Source organism: Lotus japonicus, chromosome 6 (assembly GCF_012489685.1).
Source record: "Lotus japonicus ecotype B-129 chromosome 6, LjGifu_v1.2".
In the NCBI taxonomy this organism is placed as follows: domain Eukaryota; kingdom Viridiplantae; phylum Streptophyta; class Magnoliopsida; order Fabales; family Fabaceae; genus Lotus; species Lotus japonicus.
The window spans coordinates 14,175,104-14,201,610 of NC_080046.1; the positions used below are offsets into that span (position 1 = coordinate 14,175,104).

Genomic DNA, 26,507 nt, shown 5'->3' on the forward strand with positions numbered 1-26,507 from the left:
TAGTAGAAAGAGGAAGATGAACTGTAGTAGGAAGATGTAGATGAAGCAGTAGCATGACCCAACCCCAAACCCAAATCAATGAAACCCTCAAACCCAAATTAGTGAAACCCCCAAACCCAATTTAGCACAAAACCCAACCAAGATGCCGCAAACCCATATAAGATAGATTCGGTGCATCTTCCCTCTTTCTCCCTCGTCTCTTCAATTCCCAGCAGTGGAGAAGCCCTAAACACCTCCAAAGCACTGTCGTTTCGTTCCTAAACCCTGCCGCAGCATATACAGAGTTCCACGATGACATGTCTCAAGAAGGAGATGAAGATGACAAAAGAAGGAGATGAAGATGATGAATGTTCTTGATATTAATTTTTTTAATTAGTGTCGATTATTAGTTTTAGGTTAGAAATTAAGTTAGTTTAAAATTTGGGGGCTTAATCACAAATAAAAATACTTAGTTTTTTTTTAAATAACACGTCATTTAATGAAATGATGTGGCATGTCCACATAGGCCCAAAACTGCCAACTAGGCACAATGGCTGGAGGTAAATCAGCGGCAAGGACGCTTTCCGAACAAAAAAGGTAGTATGAGGGTGTCTTTAGGAAGATTTTTCGGCGAGAGACGGAAATCAAATCTCGCTTAAAGTTTAGGGACGATTTTCAGGTTTAACCCTAAATTGAATCATTATAAAATAATATGGGATATCCTTCCTAGTTCCTCATTTCCTTATCCGTTGTTTACAACATAACTACCATATGAATGAACCTGTCACTCCCATCCCAGGATTAAACTAACATGGTTACAAGCATTTCCGACATCTCTGATGCTGCTTTTCCATTCGTTCATACCTCAATTCAATCCCAAAATTCTAATCAGCACCAATCTCCCACTTTGAAATTCACTCAATTCAAAGCAAAAGAGACACAACCACTCCAACCAAAACCAAATGTGCAGTTCAACTTGGACCAAACACAACAAATCCATGGCCACTTCATCAAAACGTGTTCCAATTCCAGTTTTCAACTCCCTCTTCCTGCACTTGAATCCTATTCAAGTGGTGCAGCAATTTACAACTTCCTCATAACATCTTACATAAAAAACAATTGCCCTGAAGATGCAGTGAAAATCTATACATATATGCGTCGAACCGACACTGAAGTGGATAACTTCATTGTCCCATCAGTTCTCAAAGCATGCTCTCTCATACCTTCATTTCAGCTAGGACAAGAGGTGCACGGTTTTGTGGTGAAAAATGGATTCCATGGGGATGTTTTTGTATGTAACGCGATAATCATGATGTATGGCGAGGATGGGAGCCTGGGATTTGCACGCCAACTGTTTGATAAAATGGTTGACAAAGATGTTGTTTCTTGGAGTACTATGATTAAGAACTATGGTAGGAATGAGTTGCTTGTTGAGGCATTGGATCTTTTGAGAGATATGCGTGTTGCGGGAGTAAAGTCTAGTGAAATTGCAGTGATAAGCATCATTCATGTATTTGCAGAACTTGCTGATCAGAAATTGGGGAAAGCCCTGCATGGTTATGTAATGAGGAATAGAAACTGTAGGCAATCAGGGGTTCCTCTGAGTACTTCTATGATAGATATGTATGTCAAATGTAAGAATTTAGCTTATGCAAGAAGGGTTTTTGATGGTTTGTCTGGGGCTAGTATTGTTTCATGGACGACTATGATTGCAGGCTACATTCATTCCAATAATTTGAATGAAGGTGTTAGACTTTTTGTCAAAATGCGAAGGGAGGGTGTGATTCCAAATGAGATTACAATCCTTAGTTTGGTCAAAGAATGTGGCACAGTAGGAGCTCTAGAATTTGGTAAGTTGTTACATGCTTTCACTTTAAGAAATGGGATTACCATTTCTGTGGTTCTGGCCACTGCTTTTATTGATATGTATGGTAAATGTGGTGATTTTAGAAGTGCGAGATCTGTTTTTGATAGCATTGAGAACAAAGATTTAATGATTTGCAGTGCCATGATTTCAGCTTATGCGCAAACCAATTGCATAGATGAGGCGTTTGATATCTTTGTCCATATGACTGATTGTGGAATAAGGCCAAATGAGATAACCATGGTTAGTCTCCTTATGTTATGTGCAAAAGCTGGATCCCTTGAAATGGGTAAGTGGATCCATTCTTACATAGACAAGCAAGGGATTAAAAGAGATACGAAACTTAAAACGTCTTTGGTTGACATGTATGCAAAATGTGGAGACATAGATACAGCCTATAGACTTTTCGCTGCAGCCACTGACCGAGACATTTTGATGTGGAATGCCATGATATCGGGTTGCGCAATGCATGGTGATGGTGAGGCAGCACTGGAACACTTTGTAGAAATGGAAGCACAAGGGGTTATCCCTAATGACATCACATTTATTGGAGCTCTTAAAGCTTGTAGTCATTCTGGATTGTTGCAAGAGGGGAAGAGGCTCTTTCATAAGATGGTTCATGACTTCGGATTAGTCCCTAAGGTAGAGCACTATGGATGCATGGTGGATCTTCTCAGTCGAGCCGGATTGCTTGATGAAGCTCAGAAACTAATCATTGAGATGCCCATGAGGCCAAACAATGTTGTATTGGGATCTCTGCTTGCTGCATGTAAGCTTCACAAAAATGTTAAACTTGGGGAATGGGCAGCATGACAATTTCTCTCATTGGAACCCCACAAGTGTGGATATAATGTTCTTATGTAACATATATGCAGCAGAAAATAAATGGGGTGATGTTGCCGATATTAGAAGAGCTATGAGGGATGCAGGCATTAATAAAGAGCCAGGTGTCAGCTCCATAGAAGTGAATGGATCAGTTCATGAATTCATAATGGGAGATAGGGAGCACCCGGAAACTAGAAGAATTTACGAAATAGTCGCTGAGATGAGAGAAAAACTGGACAATGTTGGATACACCCCGGATATATATGTTGTGCTTATGAACATAGATAGGGAGGAGAAAGAAACTACACTTAACTATCACAGTGAAAAACTGGCTATGGCATATGGTCTCATTAGCGCATCTCTTGGTGCTCCAATTCGAATTGTAAAGAATCTTAGGGCCCGTTTGGTGACCAGGACAGGATAGGATAAGACAGGATAATAATCATATCCTGTTGTTATCTGTTGTTTGTTGCGCCAGCAGGATATGATAACACTATCATGTCTCCTATCCTATCCTGTCAGTCATGTGTAAAAGTTATCCTGAGGGGGGAGCTAAGATAGAGCAGGATAGGATACCAGTTATATATTTTATTTCAGTATCCTAACTCCAAATTAATTTATTTTATTATTATATAATTTATAATTTATAATAATATTAATTAATAAATATAAAAATATTAATTTAACTAAAATAAAAAATAAATAAAATTATTATTCATAAATAGTAAAATAGACTACTCACTTACAAATATTGATTTATTAATAATAATAGACTAATTTAATATTTTCATCTCCTATTATTTAAAAATTATTTATCTACTTATATAAAAATTTAAATATAAAGTATTTTTAAAATAATAATATTTTTAATATAGTTAATTTTTATTGTTTATCACGTGTCACAACTAAGTGAAAAACATTGATTATAAATATTAATTTTTTTAATAGTAAAAGATTAATTTTTTATTTTCATCTCCTATTATTTAAAACTACTTATCTACTTATATAATAATTTATAATTCAAATATAAAGTACTTTTGAAATAATAATATTCTTAATTAAGTTAACTTTTATTGTTAATTATCACGTCTCACAACTAAGTGAAAACCAATCGGTTAACTGCATAATTTTATTTGAAATATAGGGTATCTTCAAAACAATAAAATAGGCTAATTATTAAAATTTAAATTAATTTAATTTATAATAAAATATACTCATTCATGAAAATGTAAAGAAATTAAATTTAATAGAATGATCAATTTTAAATGTATTTTTTATTCAAATATAAATCTGATACATTTTTCCTTATCATATCATGTCCTTATCATGTGCACCTCAAACACAGGATATGATAAGAGTCTATCCTGCTCTTATCCTATCCTGTTGATATCATGTTCACATATCATATCATATCATATCCTATCCTGACCACCAAACGGGCCCTTAGAGTTTGTGATGATTATCACAATGCAACCAAGTTACTCTCCAGGATTTATGGGAGGGAGATAATAGTGAGGGACCGGAATCGTTTTCACCACTTCAAGGAAGGATCTTGTTATTGTCATGATTATTGGTAAAAACTGTGCAAAGGTTAAAGATTTCACATATATAGGCAGCACATATTTGCTCAAGCTTCACAAATAATGCAGTTAAAGGCGTAAAGCATGCTTTTCTTTGTCTAATATACTTTAGAAATTAATTACTCAAATTAGCAAAATAGTGTATTAGATCATAAAACTGAGATAGTTTTTTTTTCTGTTTTATGTTAGTAGTTAATTTTTTTAGAAGTACATCATGAGTTAGTAGGTTCCCGAGAGTCCGAGACTATGGGCCCGTTTGGTGTGACGTATAGTATAAGGCCTGATAGTATAAGGCCTGATAGTATTAGGCCTGATAGTATAAGCCCTGATAATTTTCTTATACTATACAGCGTTTGGACATACACTGTATAATTTACCATATCGTTTAAATTAATGCAATTTTATGTTTAATGAAGTATTGAATAATGATATAAAATAAAAATCAAATATGGAGGTGATTATAACGGTGGTGGCGGTGGTGATGGAAGTAGTGGTAGGTTGGTGGTGGTGGTGGCAATGGTGGTAGGTTGGTGTTGGTGGCGGTGGTGGTGACAGTGGAGATAGGTTGGTGGTGGTGGTGGCAGCGATGGTGGTTGTGGTGGTGGTGATGATAGGGTGGTGGTGGTGGTGGTAAGGCGGTGGCGGCTACAGTGGAGGGTGGAGGCAATGGTGGTGGTGGTGGCGGCGATAGGGTGGTGGTTGTGGTGTCGGTGGTGGCAATAGAGTGGTGGCGACAATTATGGTGGTGGTGGCGATAGGGTGGTGGTTGTGGTGGCGGTAGGGCGGTGGCGGTGGCGGCAACATCGGTGGTGGCGGTGGTGGCAGCGATGGTGGTTGTGGTGTTGGCGACGATAGAGTGTGGTGGTGGTAGTAAGGCGGTGGCGGCTTAGTAGGGTGGTGGTGACGGTGGAGGGTGGAGGCAATGGTGGTGGTGGTGGTGGTGGAGATAGGGTGGTGGTTGTGGTGTCGGTGGTGGCGGCGATTATGGTGGTGGTGGCGATAGGGTTGTGGTGGCGGCGATTATGGTGGTGGTGGCGGTAGGGCGGCGGTGGTGGTGGTGGTGGCAACACCAGTGGTGACGGTAGGGCGGTGGTGGCGGCGGCGGCGGTGATCGGATGGTGGTGGTGGTGCCAATGGTGGTGTAAGTTGGCAGCAATAGAGGGTGGTGGTGATGGTGACTTATACGTCGCAACCTTATCATGTCTTATCCATCACTCACATGATGGATTAAATAATACGTCATTTTAACGTATAAGGGGACTTTGATGGATAAGCTTATACAATACAATGTCATCACCAAACAATGGATAAACTCATAATGTATTGTATAAGCTTATACTATCATGCCTAATACGGCGTGCCAAACGAGCCCTATATAAGCATGCATCTCATGTATAGTAAGCTTCTGCAATGAATACATTCAAGAATTTTTTCATCGAACAAGAAAGAAAAATTGGGCTACCATAATCAAGAGCTCTAATACATTTTCTTTCTTGTTCTTCTTTTCATCATGCTTCCACGAATGTCAATGCAGGATCATCCCGTCAACACATTGACTCCCCTCCCCCGTTTCTTAATCCAAATGAAAGTTGACTGGAACTCAAATTCTGAGGAAGAACAAAACCAGCTATTTTCTAAAAGGCTTAAATGCACTTTTGGACCCCCAAATTTACATTTTTTGCGATTGTTGACCCTGATCTTATTTTTCTACGATCCGAGACTCCCTCCAGGCAAAAAGACCAGCCATCTTCTGCATGCAAATTGCCTGGAGAGGATCTTGTTTCGTAGAAAAATAAGATCAGGGTCAACAATTGCAAAAAATGTAAACTTGATGGTCCAAAAGTGCATTTAAGCCTTTCTAAAATAGATGGACAGTTTCCGGACTCTCCTCATTTTACAAAGGACCAAATACATAGTTAACCGTTAATGTAACAAGTGAATTTCTAAACTTTAGAATACTTCACAATTTATAAGAACATGCATACTTGAACCATCCACATGTGAGTACTACTTTTATGAATATAATTATATTCTTGAATTTATTTTTATGACTTTATACTTTTGTTTATTTTTTATAAACTAATTTTCATGCACTCATGGTGTAAATTTTTTTACACCAACGTTCAATCATTTCATGTGAGGTCAGCTTAAACAGTTACATAATTTGTTATTTTTAATTATATTTAAAATTTACTTTTCAAGGTGAGAAACACTCCTTGTAACTCAATAGGATGCACCTGGTTTGATAGACAGTAGACCCAATGAACGCGTCTGACCCAACCTAATTTGATGGTAGATATGCGGGTTGGATTGGACAAATGAGTCTATCGAATCAATTTTATCACTATCCGATCAAGTTCGAATCAGATATCAGTATTAATAATAATCCAGCCAAGCCGAAACCCAAACATATAATAATAATATAATATTCACTAAATATTTTTAAAATTTCATTTCCCAGTTACACTTTTAACTTTCTTCACTCTTCACTTCAGTCACGATCTTTCTCTCTTCTCACTCTCCCAACACAACGTCACGCCGCCGTCCCTTGGTCGCTAACACCGATTCACTCGGCCCATACTCACGACGCTTCCACCCAAGGTCTCTATCTGCCTCTGCCACTGAGTCAGGGGCGGACCCACAACAAGCTCAGGGGGTTCAGAGGAAAAAAAAAATTCTACTTACCCCCTTATAATAATTGTTTTTTGAACCCCCTGATATTTTATATTTGCACCCAGACCCACTTACTCCTCTTTCACACACTCACATACTCTGATACTCACGGCTCACCCTCTCTGATTCACGCTCACCACTACCAGTCATCATGCCCAGACGCCCTCACCCTCTCGCACCCTCATCACGGCACGGCGGCACCACCACCAGCCACCACCACGCCACCACCAGTCCAGTTCTCCTTTCTCTTCAAACCTCGCCGCGCCTCGCCTTGCCTGCCCTTCGAAATTCGAATGCAGGTATTTTGTTTTGTTCCTTCTTGAGTTCTTGTAGATGCGTGATTGTCTGATTGTCAATTGAGATACGTTGTTGTTGTTGTGTTAGTTTGTCAATTTGTTTATCTTTGGGAATCAATTTGTTCTTCAGAGAATTCACCTGTTCAATTTGTTTATCCTAGTTTCTTGTTTTCAAGATTTTCCCCTTCCCATGGATATTGAGTAACTGTTACGGTTTGTCTGAGGTTTTTGGGGGCAACATTTTTTTTGCAATTATTTGCTGTGTGGCTATTGGAAAACTGTTAATGATGTATTTAGAATGGAGTGCTATTTGGAACATGAGTATTGTGATATCAGTGTTGGATGGTGTATATGGTATTGGAGCATTCAGAGTTTCATACTTCTTCAGCAGAGGTAATCAGAAGACAGGGCTTCTTTTGATGCATGTTTTCTTTATTTTTGGATTTTGTTTAAGGTTAATAAGTCTGTCAAAGGAGTAGTAAGATAAGGTATGAATGGATGCAGCGTGTTTAAATGCTGGGAGGCTCTGTCATCTAAATTTCAATTGGCATGGTGCGGACTAGAAGTGCATCTTGAATTCATGAAGCTTTGTTATACATTGTTGGGATTCATTAGTGATATTCGGGACATGGTCTTGACAGCAATATGATATGTGGCTTTTAATTGTGAGGATCTATGTGAGAAGAAGGTTGATAGTTTTGCAGGGTTCATTCTTGGGCATTTGGCAGAGTTGCGTTAGCTTAATTGGTTGGTGAATTTCCATGGCTGGAATTGCTGGTGTTAGGAATTAGCTTTGGCATTTGAAGATGGTATAGACTATAGTGCTCCTTGGAGGTATCTCTTTGGCTTAAGTAATTTAGTACTCTTTTTAGTGGTGTATAATAAATCTTTCCTTCTATTATGGTCTATTGTAGTGGGATTAATAAATTTAATTTCACTTTTGCTGACCAAAAAAAAGTGTGCATGTAGTCTTCTTTTAATTATATTTTTATCGATTTGCTAATTTGAAAATTTTGAACCCCCTGACCCCAGGGTCCTGGATCCGCCACTGCACTGAGTAACTATTTTTTTTTCAATTTTTGAACATTACTCTCTGTGTATCCTTAAGTCAAAAGCATGCTTGACATGAATAATTGATAATCTTGGAGGCTGAGTAGTAATTCACTGTTCATGATTTATATTGTTAAGTAATGGTTACCTTTCACACAATTGAGAATTTATAGTGTTTGTTAAGCCAATATGTTATATTATGTATGAGTCACTGGTACAAGTTTTGAGTAGTAGTAATAGGCAATTTAAGTTGGAACCTTAATGCTAAATTGTTCTAATTAACCTAAGTTTTACCTCAGGGATCATAGTGGGCATATTTTAAAGTGTAGAGTTGATGCAGAATGGCTGCAACCAGGCCTCGAGCAAGTAGTTTTTCTCGCAATGTGTCAACTGTAACGTCTTAGAATCCGGGGCTCAAGCATGGCCCTAACGGGACGATGTTCATCTCATCTGGGATTCCGGATCTTGACAGTAATCATCATCTCTTTGACTTCCTTTAAATTGAGCCTTATAGTAAATGGATGAATCAAATAATTCTGTTTGATTCGTGTCTTTTCATGGAAGATTCTTATGCTTTGTTTTTTTTTTTAAATAGAGATTTTAGGTGGTGGTTTTTCTCTCGGTAGCCTTGTCATGATTATGGAAGATGCTGAGGCACCGCATCATATGCTTCTATTGAGAAATTTTATGTCTCAAGGACTTGTACACAGACAGCCGCTCTTGTATGCTAGTGCATCTAGATACCCTAAAGGATTTCTCGGCACTTTGCCTAGCCCAGGGACATCGAAAGATCTTGGCCATGTAATTTTTTTTACTGCTACACTCTGTGATGTGTGTTAATTACTTTTAATTTGTTGTGGTAATGTAATTTTTTTTATCATGCTTTTGATTTCAGGAAAAGGATCTGAGAATTGCTTGGCAGTACAAGAAGTACTTTGGTGAGCCTCAGCTAAATGTCAACTCTAATAATGGTAAGCCTGTCCATAATCATCTCCTTGTTCTTAGTCTTTTAATAGTCATTTAATTGTTATTACTTCATATATGGTATTATTTTTCTTGTCTCGACTCGACTATGAAATACATGTCTATCTTGTAGTTATTTTAACTAGGTCATGAGAAGCAACCTTTCACTCAAAGGAAATTGAGTGTCTAGAAAAAGAGGCACTATATTGTTATACCATGTATGACATCATTTCAAAATTCAAATTAATACACTTATGAGTATAACTATGTAAGTATTCCAAGTTTTGACTCAATTTAAGTTCTAAGATTTAAAGTTTTATATCCCAAACTTTGTATAGATATCATATCCCATGAAGTTTACAATAGCAAGATAAAAATATCAACAGGCCAACCAAAGCTAATAGTAACACTAGTTTCCTATTTTGTTATTGTCCTTCTGCCCCAGTTTGCTGTAATTGTAGCCTCTCGATCATGCCTAATTTAATTCTAGAGGAGTGTTCCCTTTTCCTTTATGATTATATATTAAGAACAACAGGGCTGATCGTTGATTGAACTTGTGTAAAATCACTGCCTGCTAGGGACTCATAATGGGTCCGTAAACCTTGCATACATAGAAGAAACTTTATAGCATTTGCGTGTCCCTTTTAGTTTATTTTATGAATATGATAAAATATATTTGCAGTACTTATAAAGAACCACATTATCATTCTAAAAATATTTGTATACATTTCTGATCAATCTTTATGAAGTCCCATTGAATGTGAACAATTGACATATTTATGAATATGCCAACTTATATTGTGTAAGCTTTTGAGTCGAATCATACTATGTGCAGGTGGTCAGCACGATTACTGCAATGATTTTGACTTGCGAAAGCCCTTGGATAGGCATTTTTTTGGTGGCATGAATGTAGATTGTGTTAGCTTCCAAGATTCTCCAAACCGTGCTACTCTTCAAGATCGTTGTGCTGGATTTCTCGCTCAATGCTCAAGGTGCAGCGATCTATAGCACTATTTTGAGATATGTTGTTTAGAGATATAGGGTGGTTCTCAGATCTCCACCTAATAGCCAAAGATTTCAGGAGGATAGGTTCTTGACACTATTCAACTATTTAATCATGTTGCCACCCCTGGTTCTAAGTCAGCTTTTCAAGAACAGAATAAAATAAAATAAGATTAACTGTAAAAAGTTTACCATTGGTGGTCTTATATCTACCAGAGACAATCTAAAATAAAAAGTTTACCCTCGTTAGCACTTCATTATCATAACTATCAATGGTTCTTGATGGTCTAATATCTAGCTGTCGGGTAGACTTTGTCCTTTGATATTGATGTGCACTTTGTGATCACAATTACTAATACAACATAGGGTTTATATATATGGGCAGAAGTCTTCGCTAGTTTTGAAAGTGCATACAATTGTTACAGTGGATCTTCAAAAATAGCTTTCAATATACTTATCAGAAACTCCCTTTGATATCATTCTCTTGAATGCTGGTGTATAAAGGATAACTAGGATTGCAGTTTTGGTAGTTTTGTGCTTCATTCACTGTTGATTATGGACCTTTCTCATGTACTAGATTCATGGCACATGATCAAAAATATATAAGTAAATAGAGACGGAGTACCTTTTTCTAGCTTACCCTTTCCAAATTGCTTATAAATTTCTTGGTCTATTTCAATTTGGTTGTGATAAAGTCTACTTTGGTGATATTGTTTAAAATTTATCTATAAAAATAGCTTGCTTTCTTTTCAATTTTTCATTCACTGATGGATCACATCTGCAGAAATGAAGGCGACACTTTCTCTGCTGGTCGTATTGCAATTCAATCATTCTGTTCTCCACAGTGTAAATATGCAAACAATGTGAGTTAATATTCATTTTCCTTTGTGCTTTTCATATTGTTTGAACTGTGTTTCTTTGTTTTTGAACTGTATGTTCTTTTTTAAATGATTTCATATACCCTTACCTCTTTAGGAATTATATCTGATGGAAGATTCTTCATGTGATCCTTCTTGCATCTCAGCTGTTGATAACTGTTCTTCATTCATTAATGTTGGATTTTTTCTAATGTGAAATAAGTTGGTATAGCTTGGTTATTGCAGGAGTGGCATATTCTTTCCTTTATTAGGTCACTAAGAGGCATGACCCGTTCTTCAAATATTGTTGTTGTTGTAACATTTCCACCTTCACTTCTATCTCCATCTTGTTCAAAAAGATTGCAGCATATGGCGGACGCCTTGCTATCTGTCAAAGCAATTCCAGGTTCATAATCAACTTTTGTATTTTATGGGCTTATTATTTAACAACTAGCTCAAATTTCACCACTAGAATTTTTGTTTCAGATGAGGACAAGGAACTGGCGAAACTCCTCACTGGTTACCAAGACATGGTTGGGTTTTTAAATGTGCATAAAGTTGCACGGTTAAATACACAGGTTATAATCACGCTTCATTTTGATTTTATTTAGTCCTTTTATGTACACGTGCTACTAGGAGTTCACAATGTGACTTGTTTGCAACTGTTAACACTTTACATCCATTTATCCCATTATATATGTTTCTCTATCCTTTTATCTATCTCTCTCTCTCTCTCTCACTTACACACTATATACTTTTAATATTACTTTGCCTGAGTTATTAATTTATATCATAATTGATTTTGATGTTGGTGCATCTCATATTTCACATCTACATTTTTGTAAAGACAAGCAAATTGGAAAATTTTATTGATGAACAGTGGATTTCTTGAAGCTTTGATCTATCTGAACAAGCTTATGTTGTTGAGTGTCTGATTTTCAACTTGCAGGTTCCTGTGATTCTTGAGGCCACAACACTCTCAATAAAGTTACAGAGAAGCCCCGGTTGACGGTTCAAGCGGGAGTTCGTATGGCACATCGGGTGGCTGTTCTGGGTCAACTAAAGCTGGGTCACTTGATTTTTAGATTATACCTTGTTTATCACTTAAAATTGCACCACCATATAAACCCAGCAATAGTCTTAGCTCGTGAAATGTATTCTTTTACTAGCATTTTTGTTGTTCCTTTCTCTTTGTTCTTTTGATAATCAACATGTTTTACCATTGATTCATCTCCAATGTATAGATACGTTCTTTAAAAGAGAGCATATATGAAGCACTGATTCTTACACGACACTACACTAACACCCAGAAATGGCAAATCTTTAAAAACTAGAACATTAGGACACCGCTTCGGACAAGTTATCTCTTTACAAAGAAAAGATAAAAACAATTTCCTAAACTCTATTACAACAACTTAACAAAAAAAAATTGAGACACCCTTTTATAAAGTAACCACATTGTCTGTAAAAAGAGTCAATCTATCTACTAGTTTTTCTATCCTTTTTTATCATCATTATTGAAAAGTATAGTCTTTACCTCAAATTAGCAATTTCTTCCATGGTATGACTTCAAAAAATATTTTTTTAAAATACATTAGTGTCCTAAATGTGTTCAACTAAGCGAAACGTGTCCTGAGCTATTCGGAAATCACATAAGTGTTTGACACGTGTTGTGTCTGTGTAGTATGTTGATGTTCAACTCCATATTGATCAATTACAGTTGTAATTTTCCCCTTTTATACTTTGCCATTGAATTTGAGGAGGAAAATTGAAGACTTTTGTAGTGTTGCAAGGTGTTTTGTATTCATTTTCCTGAATCTATTTATCGGAGAATGGGGTATAAGAAAACTAAATCTCATCCCCAAATTAAGAAAATATATTAGGTAATTAGTAACATATTATCAAATTTAGAATATATGATAACTTATATTGCTTGATATGAGAATTGCTATATAGTATGATACGAAACATAAGAACTAAAATTGAATGTTCTGATCTTTTTTTAAAAAGGAAATATATAATTAAAAAATAAAATTGTAATGAGATGTTTTTGACAGAAATCAAACAGAACCTCTGTTCTCATGTTTCGTGGCACCTATCCTTGGCAACAAAATGCATTCTCCTTTCTCATTTAATTTGATAGATAATATCTATCAAATTAAATGACGAAACATATATTTCTAATTTGATACTAGAAAAAGTATCTAGTGAGAGGGCCTATTTTTATGTGAGAGTGAGAGGAATAAATTTTAGCTTTGGATTAAAATAAACGGTTGAGATTATAATCCTAAATTAAAATCTCACGTGCTCCTCCCACTATATGCAAACCCTTGTTTTCATTTTGGCACAGACGCTTCCGCCCTCACACACTGCTTCTGGCATTTGCATGTTTCTGCCTTAATCCTCCCAACGCTGCCACCGAATTACATTCCCACCTTTCTTATATGTTTATTTTCTTGTAAATTGATCATCTTAGTTTTTTATTTTATATAATATTTTAATGGAAGCTCTTGATAACTAAAACAAAGAAATCAAGACTTATGTGGGAATCATAAAATAAACATGTTTCTGGTTTGAGGCTCGAATTGTGATTCAGAAACAAATAAAAAACATAAACGTGAAATATTTAATCTTTGAAACCAGCTGGGATATATATACACAATAGAGATCTGTTACGTGACCTATTGTGCTTCTTCAAGGGCAGAAATCACACGAACCAGAAATAGAGATGGCAAACGTGAAAGAAAGAGAGATTTTCACTCATAATCAAAGTCACGTGAGGAGTATTAACCAACTTTTAATCTGAGCCCCTAATTTAGATCTAATGGTTAAAAACTTTTCCTCTCACTCTCACATAAAATAGGTCATCTCACTAGATACTCCCTCCTCTTTGATACTATATTATTAATTACATGTTTTCTTAATTACTTAATATATATATATATATAATATATTTAATATTGGTATACAGATTTAGTTTCTTTTATATCCAGATTCTCAAATATTGCAGTTGTAATTTTCTCCACTACCAAATTGTTAAAAATTTCAACAATGGTTAAAAATTGATTCTATAATATTTTATTTTTTTTACATTTAAAAAAAAATCTACAATGAATATCCCTTTTCTCATCTCACCAAACTGAAACCTCCATCCACAATGAGTTGCATCACGGGTTTTCAGAGTTATGTTCTTTAGTTGATTGGTGGTTTTTCTAATTAGGGAGATCTATGTTTCATAATAACTTCAATTACCTATAGATTTGATTGATATAAAAATAAATAACCCCATTGATTTGGGCTGATTTGATTTTCGTAAAAAATATAATAGATCAACTCCCCATCTGTTTATTTACAGTAATTTAAGAAAAATTAACGTAGATTTGAATTTTTTTAAGTTGGATTGAGACAATTTATATACATTGATCATCATATTGCATAAATGTAGTTTAATTATAGTAAATTGAGACAAAATATATTTAGATTGATCATAATATTGCATGGAGTTTAATAATAGTAATTTGTGACAAAATTTATTTAGATTTATTATGATATAGATTGTTTTTATTAGAACTCTATAAATTGTGTGAAGCAAACAAAGTTCAATACACTGAGGAAGGAAAAAACAGAGTAATACTAAAAGAAGGAGAGAGTAAAACTATTTTTGTTTTGTTTCATAGCTTTCTCGCTGTTTTATTATTCTCTGCTATCATTGACTGCTCTCAATGTATTAATATGGCTTGTGCTGTCAATTTCCTCATAGATGCATGACTTTGTGACTTTGGGTCTGCTTTATTATTGTTAATTTGTTATGGTGCGGTTCAGGTTTCTTTGTTAGGATGTTTCCTTTGTTTGGATCTTTAATTACTAGTACTTTTTTGTTTTGAGTAAGTTATGTTCTTTTTATATTTCACCTTTGTATCACTATGATTAAATTTGGCTACCGCATGCAGAATTCAATCTTAAAAGACCCGATGGGAGCAAAATCAAAGATTAAAAAGTTGTTCGGGTTTGGAAAGAAAGGTGCTAGTTCTTCTAGGGATGATACACAAGTTTCACAAGTTTCATCAGAGGACGGTGACAATGAAACCAGGGATCAACGAGTAATATGCGATTATCCAACACCTCATATTCAAAGTTCTACACATATTCATAGAGAAGAAACAGGGATAGTATATGCATATTCCCATCCTCAAGAAGAAGACCCTCAAGGAATGGACTCTTCGTACAATCCATATCTTGATCCATACTATTCTCAAGAAAGAGCTTCTTCATACTATCCTCCACCAAACTATCCTCAAGGAGGAAGCTCTTCATACTATCCTCATGAAGGAACGTCTTCGTACTATCCTCAAGGTGGAAGCTCTTCGTACTATCCTCAAGGTGGAAGCTCTTCGTACTATCCTCAAGGTGGAAGCTCTTCGTACTATCCTCAAGGTGCAAGCTCTTCGTACTATCCTCAAGGTGCAAGCTCTTCGTACTATCCTCAAGAAGCAAGCTCTTCGTACTATCCTCAAGAAGCAAGCTCTTCGTACTATCCTCAAGAAGGAAGCTCTTCGTACTATCCTCAAGAAGGAAGCTATCCTCAAGAAGGAAGCTATCCTCAAGATGGAAGCTCTTCGTACTATCCTTACCATGGAACTTCTTCAAACTATCCTTACCAAGGTCAAGAAGGAAGCTCTTCATACTATGGAACCTCTTCACACGATGAAAACACAAATAGTTGTTCCATCATGTGATTTGCCTATGTTAGGTTTATGAATAATTGCACTACTTTTGACAATTTTATCTTAGTGCAAAGAAAATAGTGGTTTTCTAGTCTTAGGTTGTTAAGAGGGTGTTTTTCCTTGTGGTTTTCCCCAACATGAGAGGGTTGTTCTCATGGTTTATTATCTATCATTAATAATATCTTTCTCTTTTAGGAAAAAAAATAGTGGTTTTTGTTCCCTTCCAAAATTAATTTAATTCCTCACCCCTCCCATTTAACTCCAATTTTAAATGCGGTAAACATAATACCAATTGGAAAAAAATGAATTGGTAGTGATAATGAACAATTTGGTAGAGCAAGAATGTAACAATAACAATAAAAATAAAAGACACGTATCATGGTTGAATTGTCTTTAAGAATTATTTAAATATGGTTTGCACATAAAATAAAATATAAATGAAACTTAGGACACAAATCCAATTAAATAGTTATTTTTATAAATAAAAAAAGGGGTTCCCTATTGCCATTGTCCATTTGATTTCCAACCTCAATTTTTATGTGTTTCACCATTTAACCCAATCTTTAAGTGTTTCACCATAACTGGTTCATTTGATTTTCTTCCACAAGCCGTAAAAAGAAGCAGTAAATGAGGTGAGAGAAATGAGGAAGTTTTAAATGACGAAACATATATTTGTAATTTGATACTAGAGGAAGTATCTAGTGAGAGTGCCTATTTTTATGTGAGAGTGAGAGGAATAAATTTTAGCTTTGAATTAAAATAAACGGTTGAGATTAGAATCCTAAATTAAAATCTCTCTTGATAACTAAAACAAAGAAATCAAGACTTATGTGGGTGGGAATCATAAAATAAACATGTTTCTGGTTTGAGGCTCGAATTGTGATTCAGAAACAAAAAAAAAACATAAACGTGAAATATTTAATCTTTGAAACCAGCTGGGATATATATACACAATGGACTAGAGATCTGTTACGTGACCTATTGTGCTTCTTCAAGGGCAGAAATCACACGAACCAGAAATAGAGATGGCAAACGTGAAAGAAAGAGAGATTTTCACTCATAATCAAAGTCACGTGAGGAGTATTAACCAACTTTTAATCTGAGCCCCTAATTTAGATCTAATGGTTAAAAACTTTTCCTCTCACTCTCACATAAAAATAAAATAGGCCATCTCACTAGATACTCCCGCCAGGATCTCGATTTACTCCATGAGTAAGTCCCTAAAGCTACTCCCAATCTTAGCCCTTGATTATTTTAAAATCCAAAGGTTAATATTCCACACTAACTAACTTGTCTCACGTGATCTCCTAATTCCCAATCCATTCTCACTTCCAAACTGCAATTGATTCCAATTGCACCCGAAATTCCAATTCCTCTTGGACGAATTTTTCTGGCTTGCGGCAACCTCCTCGATGATTCTCTATGTTGGGCATTTCATCATCTTCCCTTCACTTCCACTTCCACTGAAGTATTCTCTCATACAGGTGGTGGGCATAACAGATTCCGATTCTTATATCAAAGCAACATCAAATGTGCTTCTTACTATTTCTCTTCTCTTAATAATATAGTAATTATTACCATTCTTTCGATTATTTGTGGATTTCACTCATTTGTCCCTTGTATCTGTTGTGATTGTGGTATTTCTTGTTGTGATGTGGGATATGACATTATGTGCTATCTCCTTCAATAACATGTATCAAAGCATTTTGCTAGAGTTCAATACAGCACTTTTTGGATTTGAATTGTTTAACCCCCCCAATATTATGCTTTTATCATTGCAGAACTGATTAATCCCCTATGTTATACGTTTTGTTTGGCCAGGGGTTAACCCCCTGTAAACCTGGTGGCAATGCTGGTATACTGCAGCAAGTGTTGAGGCTGTTCTAATTTAAAAAGTATCATTGCAGGGCTGCTACTTAAGATGCACTTTGCTGTGTGTTGGATTTCAAATAGGAGCTTCAAGTGTTATTTGGCTGAACAAGTGTGCAAGTTAATAGTGCTATTAAAGAGCCAAAACTGCATTCTGTTGTTGTCATTTGACTGAACAAGTTAATAGTGCTATAAAAGAGCCAAAACTGCATGCTTATTACCACATGCCAAAAGAAAGTATCAAACTAACACACACCATACAGTAATAGTTTACCAGATAAGAAACACAGTCTGCTATTCATGAAACTAAATACTCATTGCCACCTGCCATAATTCATAACATTGTAACATAGTCAAATGAGAATCACTTCTACCATAATCATAAAAAGAGATAAATAAATTCAAAAATATATCTTGTGTTTGTAATACATTGATTGCAACTACAAAATATCCTAAGGAAACGACTCCTAAATCACTCCACTCACTCCACCACCAGTCAATTCCAATCCTCATCAGTCCTGCAAAGACACAAATGCAATATTAGTTTGTTATGACAAATATAAATTTAACTAAAAGTTAAGGGAAAATATTTAAAACTGGGAATGCTTACATGTATACATTAATCATTTTGTTTTCTTTTCTTGCAAGTTCTACTATTGTGACCAAGTTCCCCCACATTCATTTTACATATATATGTTTTTTTGTGTTCAATGACCACGTCCAACTACATCTAGTATCCTATTATCAATATCATTATCATCCATTAGTTGTTGTCCCTGGTTTTAAAAGGAAAAAAACATATTAGCATGAGTTTAAAATTAGTAGCATGTCAAACAGTTGAAAAGTAAGCTCCAGCGGTTGCACATTTTCACTAATCATTCCTCACAAAGAAATCATTGAACTTATATCATTCCATAGCATTAGTCTTTTAGAAAAAGAAGCATGTACGTATTAAAACAAAATGCTACCAATACATGGTTCTAACTAAGACAAAAGAAAAAAAAAAAACCACAAAAGAGGAGCCAAACCAGAAAAAGAAACAAGAATTAATAGAAACAAAAGAAAGAAGAACAGCAAAAAAACTAGGGACAAGACAAACATGAGGACCAGCCTATGTATTGACCGCATGACATACATCAACAATGAGGCCATTCTAATTTGGATAACCTCTATCCCTTGTCTCTTACCGTGAGTAATCAGAGTTGGAAATTCCCACAGCAATCACCGATAGCAAGGAAATAAAAAATTGCAAGAGAATTGCAACGACATAAAAAATACTGAGAATTAGGATTCACCTGTTCCATTGCTCAACCCTAGACTGCTACCCTGCAACGAAACAACGTTTTTTGCATGACACCGTATTGTTCCTTCTCGCCTTGTTTTGTTAATCACGTGAGGCAAGTTATTGAGGAATATTAGCCTTTGGATTTTAAAATAATCAAGGGTTAAGATTGGGAGTAGCTTTAGGGACTTACTCCTGGAGTAAATGGAGACCCCCTCATAATTATATATTTAATATTGGTATACAGATTTAGTTTCTTTTATATCCAGATTCTCAAATACTGCAGTTGTATTTTTCTCCACTACCAAATTGTTAAAAATTTCAACAATGGTTAAAAATTGATTCTATAATATTTTATTTTTTTTACATTTAAAAAAAAATCTACAATGAATATCCCTTTTCTCATCTCACCAAACCGAAACCTCCATCCACAATGAGTTGCATCACGGGTTTTCAGAGTTATGTTCTTTAGTTGATTGGTGGTTTTTCTAATTAGGGAGATCTATGTTTCATAATAACTTCAATTACCTATAGATTTTTTTTTTTTGAATTCGAATTACCTATAGATTTGATTGATATAAAAATAAATAATCCCATTGATTTGGGCTGATTTGATTTTCGTAAAAAATATAATAGATCAACTCCCCATCTGTTTAATTACAGTAATTTAAGAAAAATTTACGTAGATTTGAATTTTTTTAAGTTGGATTGAGACAATTTATATACATTGATCATGATATTGCATACATGTAGTTTAATTATAGTAAATTGAGACAAAATATATTTAGATTGATCATAATATTGCATGGAGTTTAATAATAGTAATTTGGGACAAAATTTATTTAGATTGATTATGATATAGATTGTTTTTATTAGAACTCTATAAATTGGGTGAAGCAAACAAAGTTCAATACATTAAGGAAGGAAAAAACAGAGTAATACTAAAAGAAGGAGAGGGTAAAACTATTTTTGTTTTGTTTCATAGCTTTCTGGCTGTTTTATTATTCTCTACTATCATTGACTGCTCTCAATGTATTAATATGGCTTGTGCTGTCAATTTCCTCATAGATGCATGACTTTGTGACTTTGGGTCTGCTTTATTATTGTTAATTTGTTATGGTGCGGTTCAGGTTTCTTTGTTAGGATGTTTCCTTTGTTTGGATCTTTAATTACTAGTACTTTTTTGTTTTGAGTAAGTTATGTTCTTTTTATATTTCACCTTTGTATCACTATGATTAAATTTGGCTACCGCATGCAGAATTCAATCTTAAAAGACCCGATGGGAGCAAAATCAAAGATTAAAAAGTTGTTTGGGTTTGGAAAGAAAGGTGCTAGTTCTTCTAGGGATGATACACAAGTTTCACAAGTTTCATCAGAGGACGGTGACAATGAAACCAGGGATCAACGGATAATATGCGATTATCCAACACCTCCTATTCAAAGTTCTACACATATTCATAGAGAAGAAACAGGGATAGTATATGCATATTCCCATCCTCAAGAAGAAGGCCCTCAAGGAATGGACTCTTCGTACAATCCCTATCTTGATCCATACTATGCTCAAGAAAGAGCTTCTTCATACTATCCTCAACCAAACTATCCTCAAGGAGGAAGCTCTTCATACTATCCTCAAGGTGGAAGCTCTTCGTACTATCCTCAAGGTGGAAGCTCTTCGTACTATCCTCAAGGTGGAAGCTCTTCGTACTATCCTCAAGAAGCAAGCTCTTCGTACTATCCTCAAGAAGCAAGCTCTTCGTACTATCCTCAAGAAGGAAGCTCTTCGTACTATCCTCAAGAAGGAAGCTCTTCGTACTATCCTCAAGAAGGAAGCTATCCTCAAGATGGAAGCTCTTCGTACTATCCTTACCATGGAACTTCTTCAAACTATCCTTACCAAGGTCAAGAAGGAAGCTCTTCATACTATGGAACCTCTTCACACGATGAAAACACAAATAGTTGTTCCATCATGTGATTTTCCTATGTTAGGTTTATGAATAATTGCACTACTTTTGACAATTTTATCTTAGTGCAAAGAAAATAGCGGTTTTCTAGTCTTAGGTTGTTAAGAGGGTGTTTTTCCTTGTGGTTTTCCCCAACATGAGAGGGTTGTTCTCATGGTTATTATCTATCATTAATAATATCTTTCTCTTTTAGGAAAAAAAATAGTGGTTTTTGTTCCCTTCCAAAATTAATTTAATTCCTCACCCCTCCCATTTAACTCCAATTTTAAATGCGGTAAACATAATACCAATTGGAAAAAAATGAATTGTTAGTGATAATGAACAATTTGGCAGAGCAAGAAAGTAACAGTAACAATAAAAATAAAAGACACGTATCATGGTTGAATTGTCTTTAAGAATTATTTAAATATGGTTTGCACATAAAATAAAGGCTAAAAAGCATTTTTGGCCCCTGATGTTTCAAGTTTGTGCAAATTCTGCCCCTATCTATTTTTGTCGATGTTTCTACCCCTCATGTTTTCAAATAGTGCATCGTCTACCCCTGACGGAGGGGTAGACGATGCACTGTTTGAAAACACGAGGGGTAGACGATGCACTGTTTGAAAACATGAAGGGTAGAAACATCGAAAAAAATAGAGTAGGGGCAGAATTTGCACAAACTTGAAACATCAGGGGCCAAAAGTGCTTTTTAGCCTAAAATAAAATATTAATGAAACTTAGGACACAAATCCAATTAAATAGTTATTTTTATAAATAAAAAAAGGGGTTTCCCATTGCCATTGTCTATTTGATTTCCAACCTCAATTTTTATGTGTTTCACCATTTAACCCAATCTTTAAGTGTTTCACCATAACTGGTTCATTTGATTTTCTTCCACAAGCCGTAAAAAGAAGCAGTAAATGAGGTGAGAGAAATGAGGAAGTTTTAAATTAAAATAAAATAAAATTACATAAATACCCATGATTTGAATTTTAAACTACCTTTGAAGAAGAGAGTAGCAGATTTTTGTCATAGTAAAAAAGTGTTGAATGCTAATTTACTCATTCATAAACTCTAACTGGAGTAAGTTAGCAAAGCCCTTAAAACAAGAAATGGTCACTCATTAGGTGTTGTGCAACTCGCCAGAGTCTAATTGCATTAAGCACAGCTATAATTCGGCTTTTCATAACATTTACACTTACCATCTCAGCCTTGATTTTGTTGATTTCTCTGAGGAAGATCTAGGCAAAACTTTTCACTCATGAGACACAAGCTGTTGACTTGGTTGCTACTAACAATTATGGGAGCTAACATATTGATTATAGTATCCTCCCTTATCTTATTCTGATCATTAAATGAGTCATTGTCTTATCAATATTATGATCACGAAATGAGCCCTCAAGGGATCCAACACCTTATCTTGAGACAACTAACTTGTAACTTGTATTGGAAGATATGCAGGAGGTATAGGCTTCGCGTTGGAACTAAGCATAAAGAATCCTGCTCTGCCTACAGCATTGAGTGGTCCCTCAGCCACGTTTACCTTCTCAGTTCTCATATAGGAGAGTTGGTTTTATACTTGAACCATTAACAAATTGCCCCAAGTTTAGCTTTTACTGAAATAAAGCTTAGACGCAAAACACATAAAGTTTTTGGTTAACATTCACAACATGCAAGAAAAGAGAGGGACAAGTATTGGTGAAAGATTTTGAGCTTCAATGTACCAACTTGGTTCTGCTTTTGTCTAAGAGTTTGTTAACAACATATAAAATAGGAGGCCACTGTCCCCGAAGGATAACTCAAGTGTAAAAAGCTAGGGGCATCAGGGTTGGATGGGGTGAAGGGTTCTGGATTCGAGCCCGGAGGAGGGATTAATTTACTTACATTTCTAACAACTAACAGTTGCCTATCAAAAAATGAAAAAATAGGAGGCCACTATGCCTTCACTGGGTGTTCAGTTTCTCTTGCAAAATTGAACTGATACTGGTCCCCTAAGCAAACCACAACTATCATGATCCTGACTCGGTCCTTTTTTCACTTTGAAATCAAAATTGGATCAGCACTAGGGTTCTAATATAGCACAGAAAATTTCTCTATAAACTTTGCAATGCATTTATAATGTCTGCAAATATCCAAAAGTGCAAGCCTCAACATTGAACATGTGATCCTCTCTGGTAAAAATTTACATGGTATAAAATAAAAATAAATCATCTTAAATAGAAATTTTGGCAAAAATGTTAACTGATTAAAATCTGAACAGCGCCTTCAATGGTCAGCAATTGCAGTTAACAATTTGAGGGAAAAATATCTTAAACTCAATCCTCCTTCTCCCGGTGAATGTCAACTAAATATCTATTTAAACGTTCGCCAAATGTCTTTGTAGAGAATGACTCAACAACATGCCTCCTAGCTTCTCTGCCCATTCTTTCGGCTCCCTGAGGATCATTTATGAGGCTAGCCATTGCTGAAGCAAACTTTTGTGGTGTAGGATCGCAAAGGAATCCTGTTTCACCATTCTTGATTGACTCCACCGGGCCACCACTATTGCACGCAATAACAGGCTTATAAGCTGCCATTGCTTCTATAGGCACAATGCCAAAATGTTCATCCTGTATCAAAGACCTTTATGTAAAACTCTTAAGTCAACTTCTACCAATTATCAGGAATCATAATAAGGTTTCACATACCTTTGGCGTGTAAAGTACACATAGGCATTCCGAAAGAAGAGCATTCCTTTCAGCTGTAGTGCAAGATGTGATGAATCTTATTTGGTTAGAGACCCCTTCCCTTTCAGCTAAATTTTTAAGCTCTTCTAAGTACTCCACATTCTCCTTCAACCGCTTATCAAAACCACCTGGAACGATTTATGAAAATAGATTTTGTATTCTCAAATTGCGCCTAATGCTTCAAATGAAATAATAAGTATGGGTGGTTCAACTTCAAAATTAGGACCCGGTTATACTGCCGCCAAGGAAATACACTTATAAATCGAAGCTGAGTGCAACAAGAAGGCCTTTAAATATAACTAAACTAATGCACCAGACCAAACTGGTAGAGATAGATAAATTTCTCATTCACATCTTTTTTTCCAAGTTCAACCAAATCTTATCATATTTTAATTTTTAGATTAATGAATTGACTGGCACCACAAACTTATCATGATACAAAACGTCATCATCTCAATCAGTTTCTTCATGATAACATTGTCAATATAGATATAACTATCAACTATGTACTAAACACCTCATACTATGGGCTATAGCATACTAACAAGATCAATAAATGAACTTTCTGTCACCAAATAATGGTTTATAAAAATTAACAACTTATTTTTAATTGAATAATTATAGATAAGAAAATAAACTTAATGCAGTTTCCACGTCAGTTATAAAAAGGTTCAAAGTAAAACACAACAACAAATCCAAGCTAGTGCATCTGATTGAGAAATGATTGAACCAAGAAAGCCACACAAGATAATTTACCAACAAGCTGCATTATTGAGAAGATTCTGCAGAACAAACAAGTCTTTTGAAATGATTGAAAAATAATACAAGAATTTAAAACATAACTAAGAACCAAACATAACTAAGACACTGCTTAACCAAACTCCAGTCTAAGGCACATACATCATGAGTTATGACAGACATTCCCACCGCAGTTAATAATGAACATAGCATCACCATAATATCTATCAATCTGTCTTAATAAATGTGAAGTCATAAGAAAAACGCACTGACCTACAACAATCAAAGAAGCATCGGTAGTATCTTGATTTTTAAGAACTCCGTTAGGCGAGCAAAGCATAGAAAAAGCTGAAATTGCTAACTCTATGTACTTCTTCCTCTCAAAGCGGTTAATGGAAAGAAAATTCAGCCTACAACAGGAGAAAAAATACAGCAGAAGCATAATTATAATAAAATTGGTTATAAGAATAAGCTACATGCATAATCTTGTATTGACCATACATCTACAAACATGTCGTTTACCTAAAGGAAGTGGGTTCATTGAACTGATCCACATTGACTGCTGGGTATAGAACAGCTGGTCGAATTCCTTTAGCATCTAGTTGCTTAAACGTATTTGCAAAAGTAGATTTAGTGAAGTTGCTGTTGACAAGTACCAAATCAGCCATTCCTGCAATTTAGCAATGCTCAATAAGATGCTTGATTACAAGAGAGAAAAGAAGTTCAGAAACATGGTTTTAAATCAAGGTCCGCAACATCAAGGTTTTGGAGCCCGACCGCGATTTGGACGCAACAGCCATGTTTAATCACAATATGATAATCACAATATGAAGGACCGCAACGCAACCGTGATGTGACCACAATTTAAAACCTTGTTCAGAAATAAATAAATAAACATAAAGCAAGAATACAAAGTCCAACCAGTTGTTATTTCTTCTACATAGTCTATGGGTTTCCTATACATCCTCCGAACAAAAGTTGTATGCTGAGCCAGCAACAAGTCAGGAAAATGACAGTAGAACACAACCTAGCAAGAAAAATAAACAACTAAGACGAACCGAGAATGACAAAACTTGAATTTACAACACATGATTCTTATTGCTTGCTACCTTTGTTGACCTTTTAAGCTTCAAAATGGGAATGACTACAGAGACCTGATCAGCCAGTATAACATCAAATGATGGCCACATGAAAAGCACACAGAAAGCAACAAATAGGCATCTCAGGTATGCACACAATGCATGAAGACGGTAGAATATATGCCGCGGAAGAAAGGAACCATACACAGTAACAGGAAATGTACCTGAAACAATTACAAGTCAAACTGTATCTTAACACAATCCAATTTCCTTATAAAGAACACAAAATGTGGCAATCACACACATATATATACAGAGGGACAGAGATTCACCAGCAACAGTTTCCTCAAAACATCGATTTCGATCATGATGAGCAGTAAAAACATGAACATTATGACCATGGGATGCAAGCTCAACAGCTGCATCCACGATTAATCTTTCAGCTCCACCTGCAAAACAATCACAAGATAATAAGAATCAACTACCGAATATTTTTTGATTTTGATTCGAATGGAATAAAGAGCAGTTAATTATTGCCTATGCCAAGATCAGGGTGGATAATGGCAATGTTCATCTTTGAGCTTGTGCCCTTTGCCATGTTGAGTGGGAAATTGGAGATGAAAATAACAAATCAGAACTCAATCGCTGCCGGAGATTCCGAGGTTGTGGCGAAGCAGTTGTTGGTGTTATTTGAGACCAGGAAAATCTGTGTTCGTTTAAACTTTAAACTAATGAAAATATGGCGCAGAAAGGAGGAGGAGATCAAGAGTGGAAGAGAATCAGGAAGAAATTGATGAATGAAAACATTTGCCGGTTCAACCAGGACCCGGTAGCTAGGACGGTTCGGTTCGTGTAAATAACCGGAGATCATGAAAACCGGTAGTGAACCGGTGGTTCACAGTTATGAAAATAGAAGCATAAGAGGAAAAAGAAAATAGAAGAAGATGAAATATGGTTCTTCATGGCTTGAAAGTTGAAGCTGCCAAAGAGAGATGGAAGCTGCTGCTTGCTTGCTGGCTGCGCAGACAAAGAGAGATGAAACTTTGCAAAATAGCTGCTG

The 26,507-nt window shown here is 35.6% G+C and overlaps 3 protein-coding genes and 1 pseudogene across 7 annotated transcripts; 3 read left to right on the top strand and 1 right to left on the bottom strand.

Annotated features, from left to right (window-relative positions):
- The first annotated feature begins 739 nt into the window (after positions 1-739).
- LOC130724215 (pentatricopeptide repeat-containing protein At4g21065-like) lies at positions 740-4,484 on the top strand (annotated as a pseudogene).
- A 2,526-nt stretch (positions 4,485-7,010) lies between these two features.
- Positions 7,011-12,242, top strand: LOC130726211 (elongator complex protein 4-like). Of its 5 annotated transcripts, none has more exons than XM_057577443.1 (10): positions 7,011-7,220; positions 7,672-8,051; positions 8,567-8,738; positions 8,863-9,068; positions 9,163-9,238; positions 10,066-10,222; positions 11,017-11,095; positions 11,336-11,495; positions 11,576-11,667; positions 12,039-12,242. In XM_057577443.1, exons 3-10 carry the CDS (start codon positions 8,705-8,707, stop codon positions 12,096-12,098), a joined length of 864 nt encoding a protein of 287 aa, XP_057433426.1. In that variant the 5' UTR covers positions 7,011-7,220; positions 7,672-8,051; positions 8,567-8,704; the 3' UTR covers positions 12,099-12,242. The 5 variants fall into 5 exon arrangements, with proteins under 5 accessions (XP_057433426.1, XP_057433427.1, XP_057433428.1 ...); XM_057577444.1 differs by having other exon boundaries at positions 7,922-8,051; XM_057577445.1 differs by lacking the exon at positions 7,011-7,220 and adding an exon at positions 7,257-7,610 and having other exon boundaries at positions 7,706-8,051.
- A 7,953-nt stretch (positions 12,243-20,195) lies between these two features.
- Positions 20,196-20,936, top strand: LOC130724952 (uncharacterized). The gene has a single exon (XM_057576219.1). The coding sequence runs from the start codon at positions 20,196-20,198 to the stop codon at positions 20,934-20,936; it is 741 nt and encodes a 246-aa protein (XP_057432202.1).
- A 2,056-nt stretch (positions 20,937-22,992) lies between these two features.
- LOC130724543 (uncharacterized) lies at positions 22,993-26,507 on the bottom strand. The gene is made up of 8 exons (XM_057575802.1): positions 25,985-26,507; positions 25,780-25,896; positions 25,478-25,671; positions 25,290-25,395; positions 24,891-25,038; positions 24,642-24,778; positions 23,592-23,758; positions 22,993-23,513 (listed from the first exon to the last, which is right to left on the bottom strand). Exons 1-8 carry the CDS (start codon positions 26,043-26,045, stop codon positions 23,220-23,222), a joined length of 1,224 nt encoding a protein of 407 aa, XP_057431785.1. The 5' UTR covers positions 26,046-26,507; the 3' UTR covers positions 22,993-23,219.

Coding starts and splice junctions, on each gene's coding strand:
- LOC130726211 (XM_057577443.1), top strand. CDS start 8,705: ATGTTCATCTCATCTGGGATTCCGGATCTTGACA. Junction 10,223..11,016: donor TTTCTCGCTCAATGCTCAAG/GTGCAGCGATCT, acceptor TCACATCTGCAG/AAATGAAGGCGACACTTTCT. Junction 11,668..12,038: donor TTGCACGGTTAAATACACAG/GTTATAATCACG, acceptor TTCAACTTGCAG/GTTCCTGTGATTCTTGAGGC.
- LOC130724952 (XM_057576219.1), top strand. CDS start 20,196: ATGATTAAATTTGGCTACCGCATGCAGAATTCAATCTTAAAAGACCCG.
- LOC130724543 (XM_057575802.1), bottom strand. CDS start 26,045: ATGGCAAAGGGCACAAGCTCAAAGATGAACATTGCCATTATCCACCCT. Junction 25,897..25,984: donor CCACCCTGATCTTGGCATAG/GCAATAATTAAC, acceptor ATTGTTTTGCAG/GTGGAGCTGAAAGATTAATC. Junction 25,672..25,779: donor TTTTGAGGAAACTGTTGCTG/GTGAATCTCTGT, acceptor TAATTGTTTCAG/GTACATTTCCTGTTACTGTG.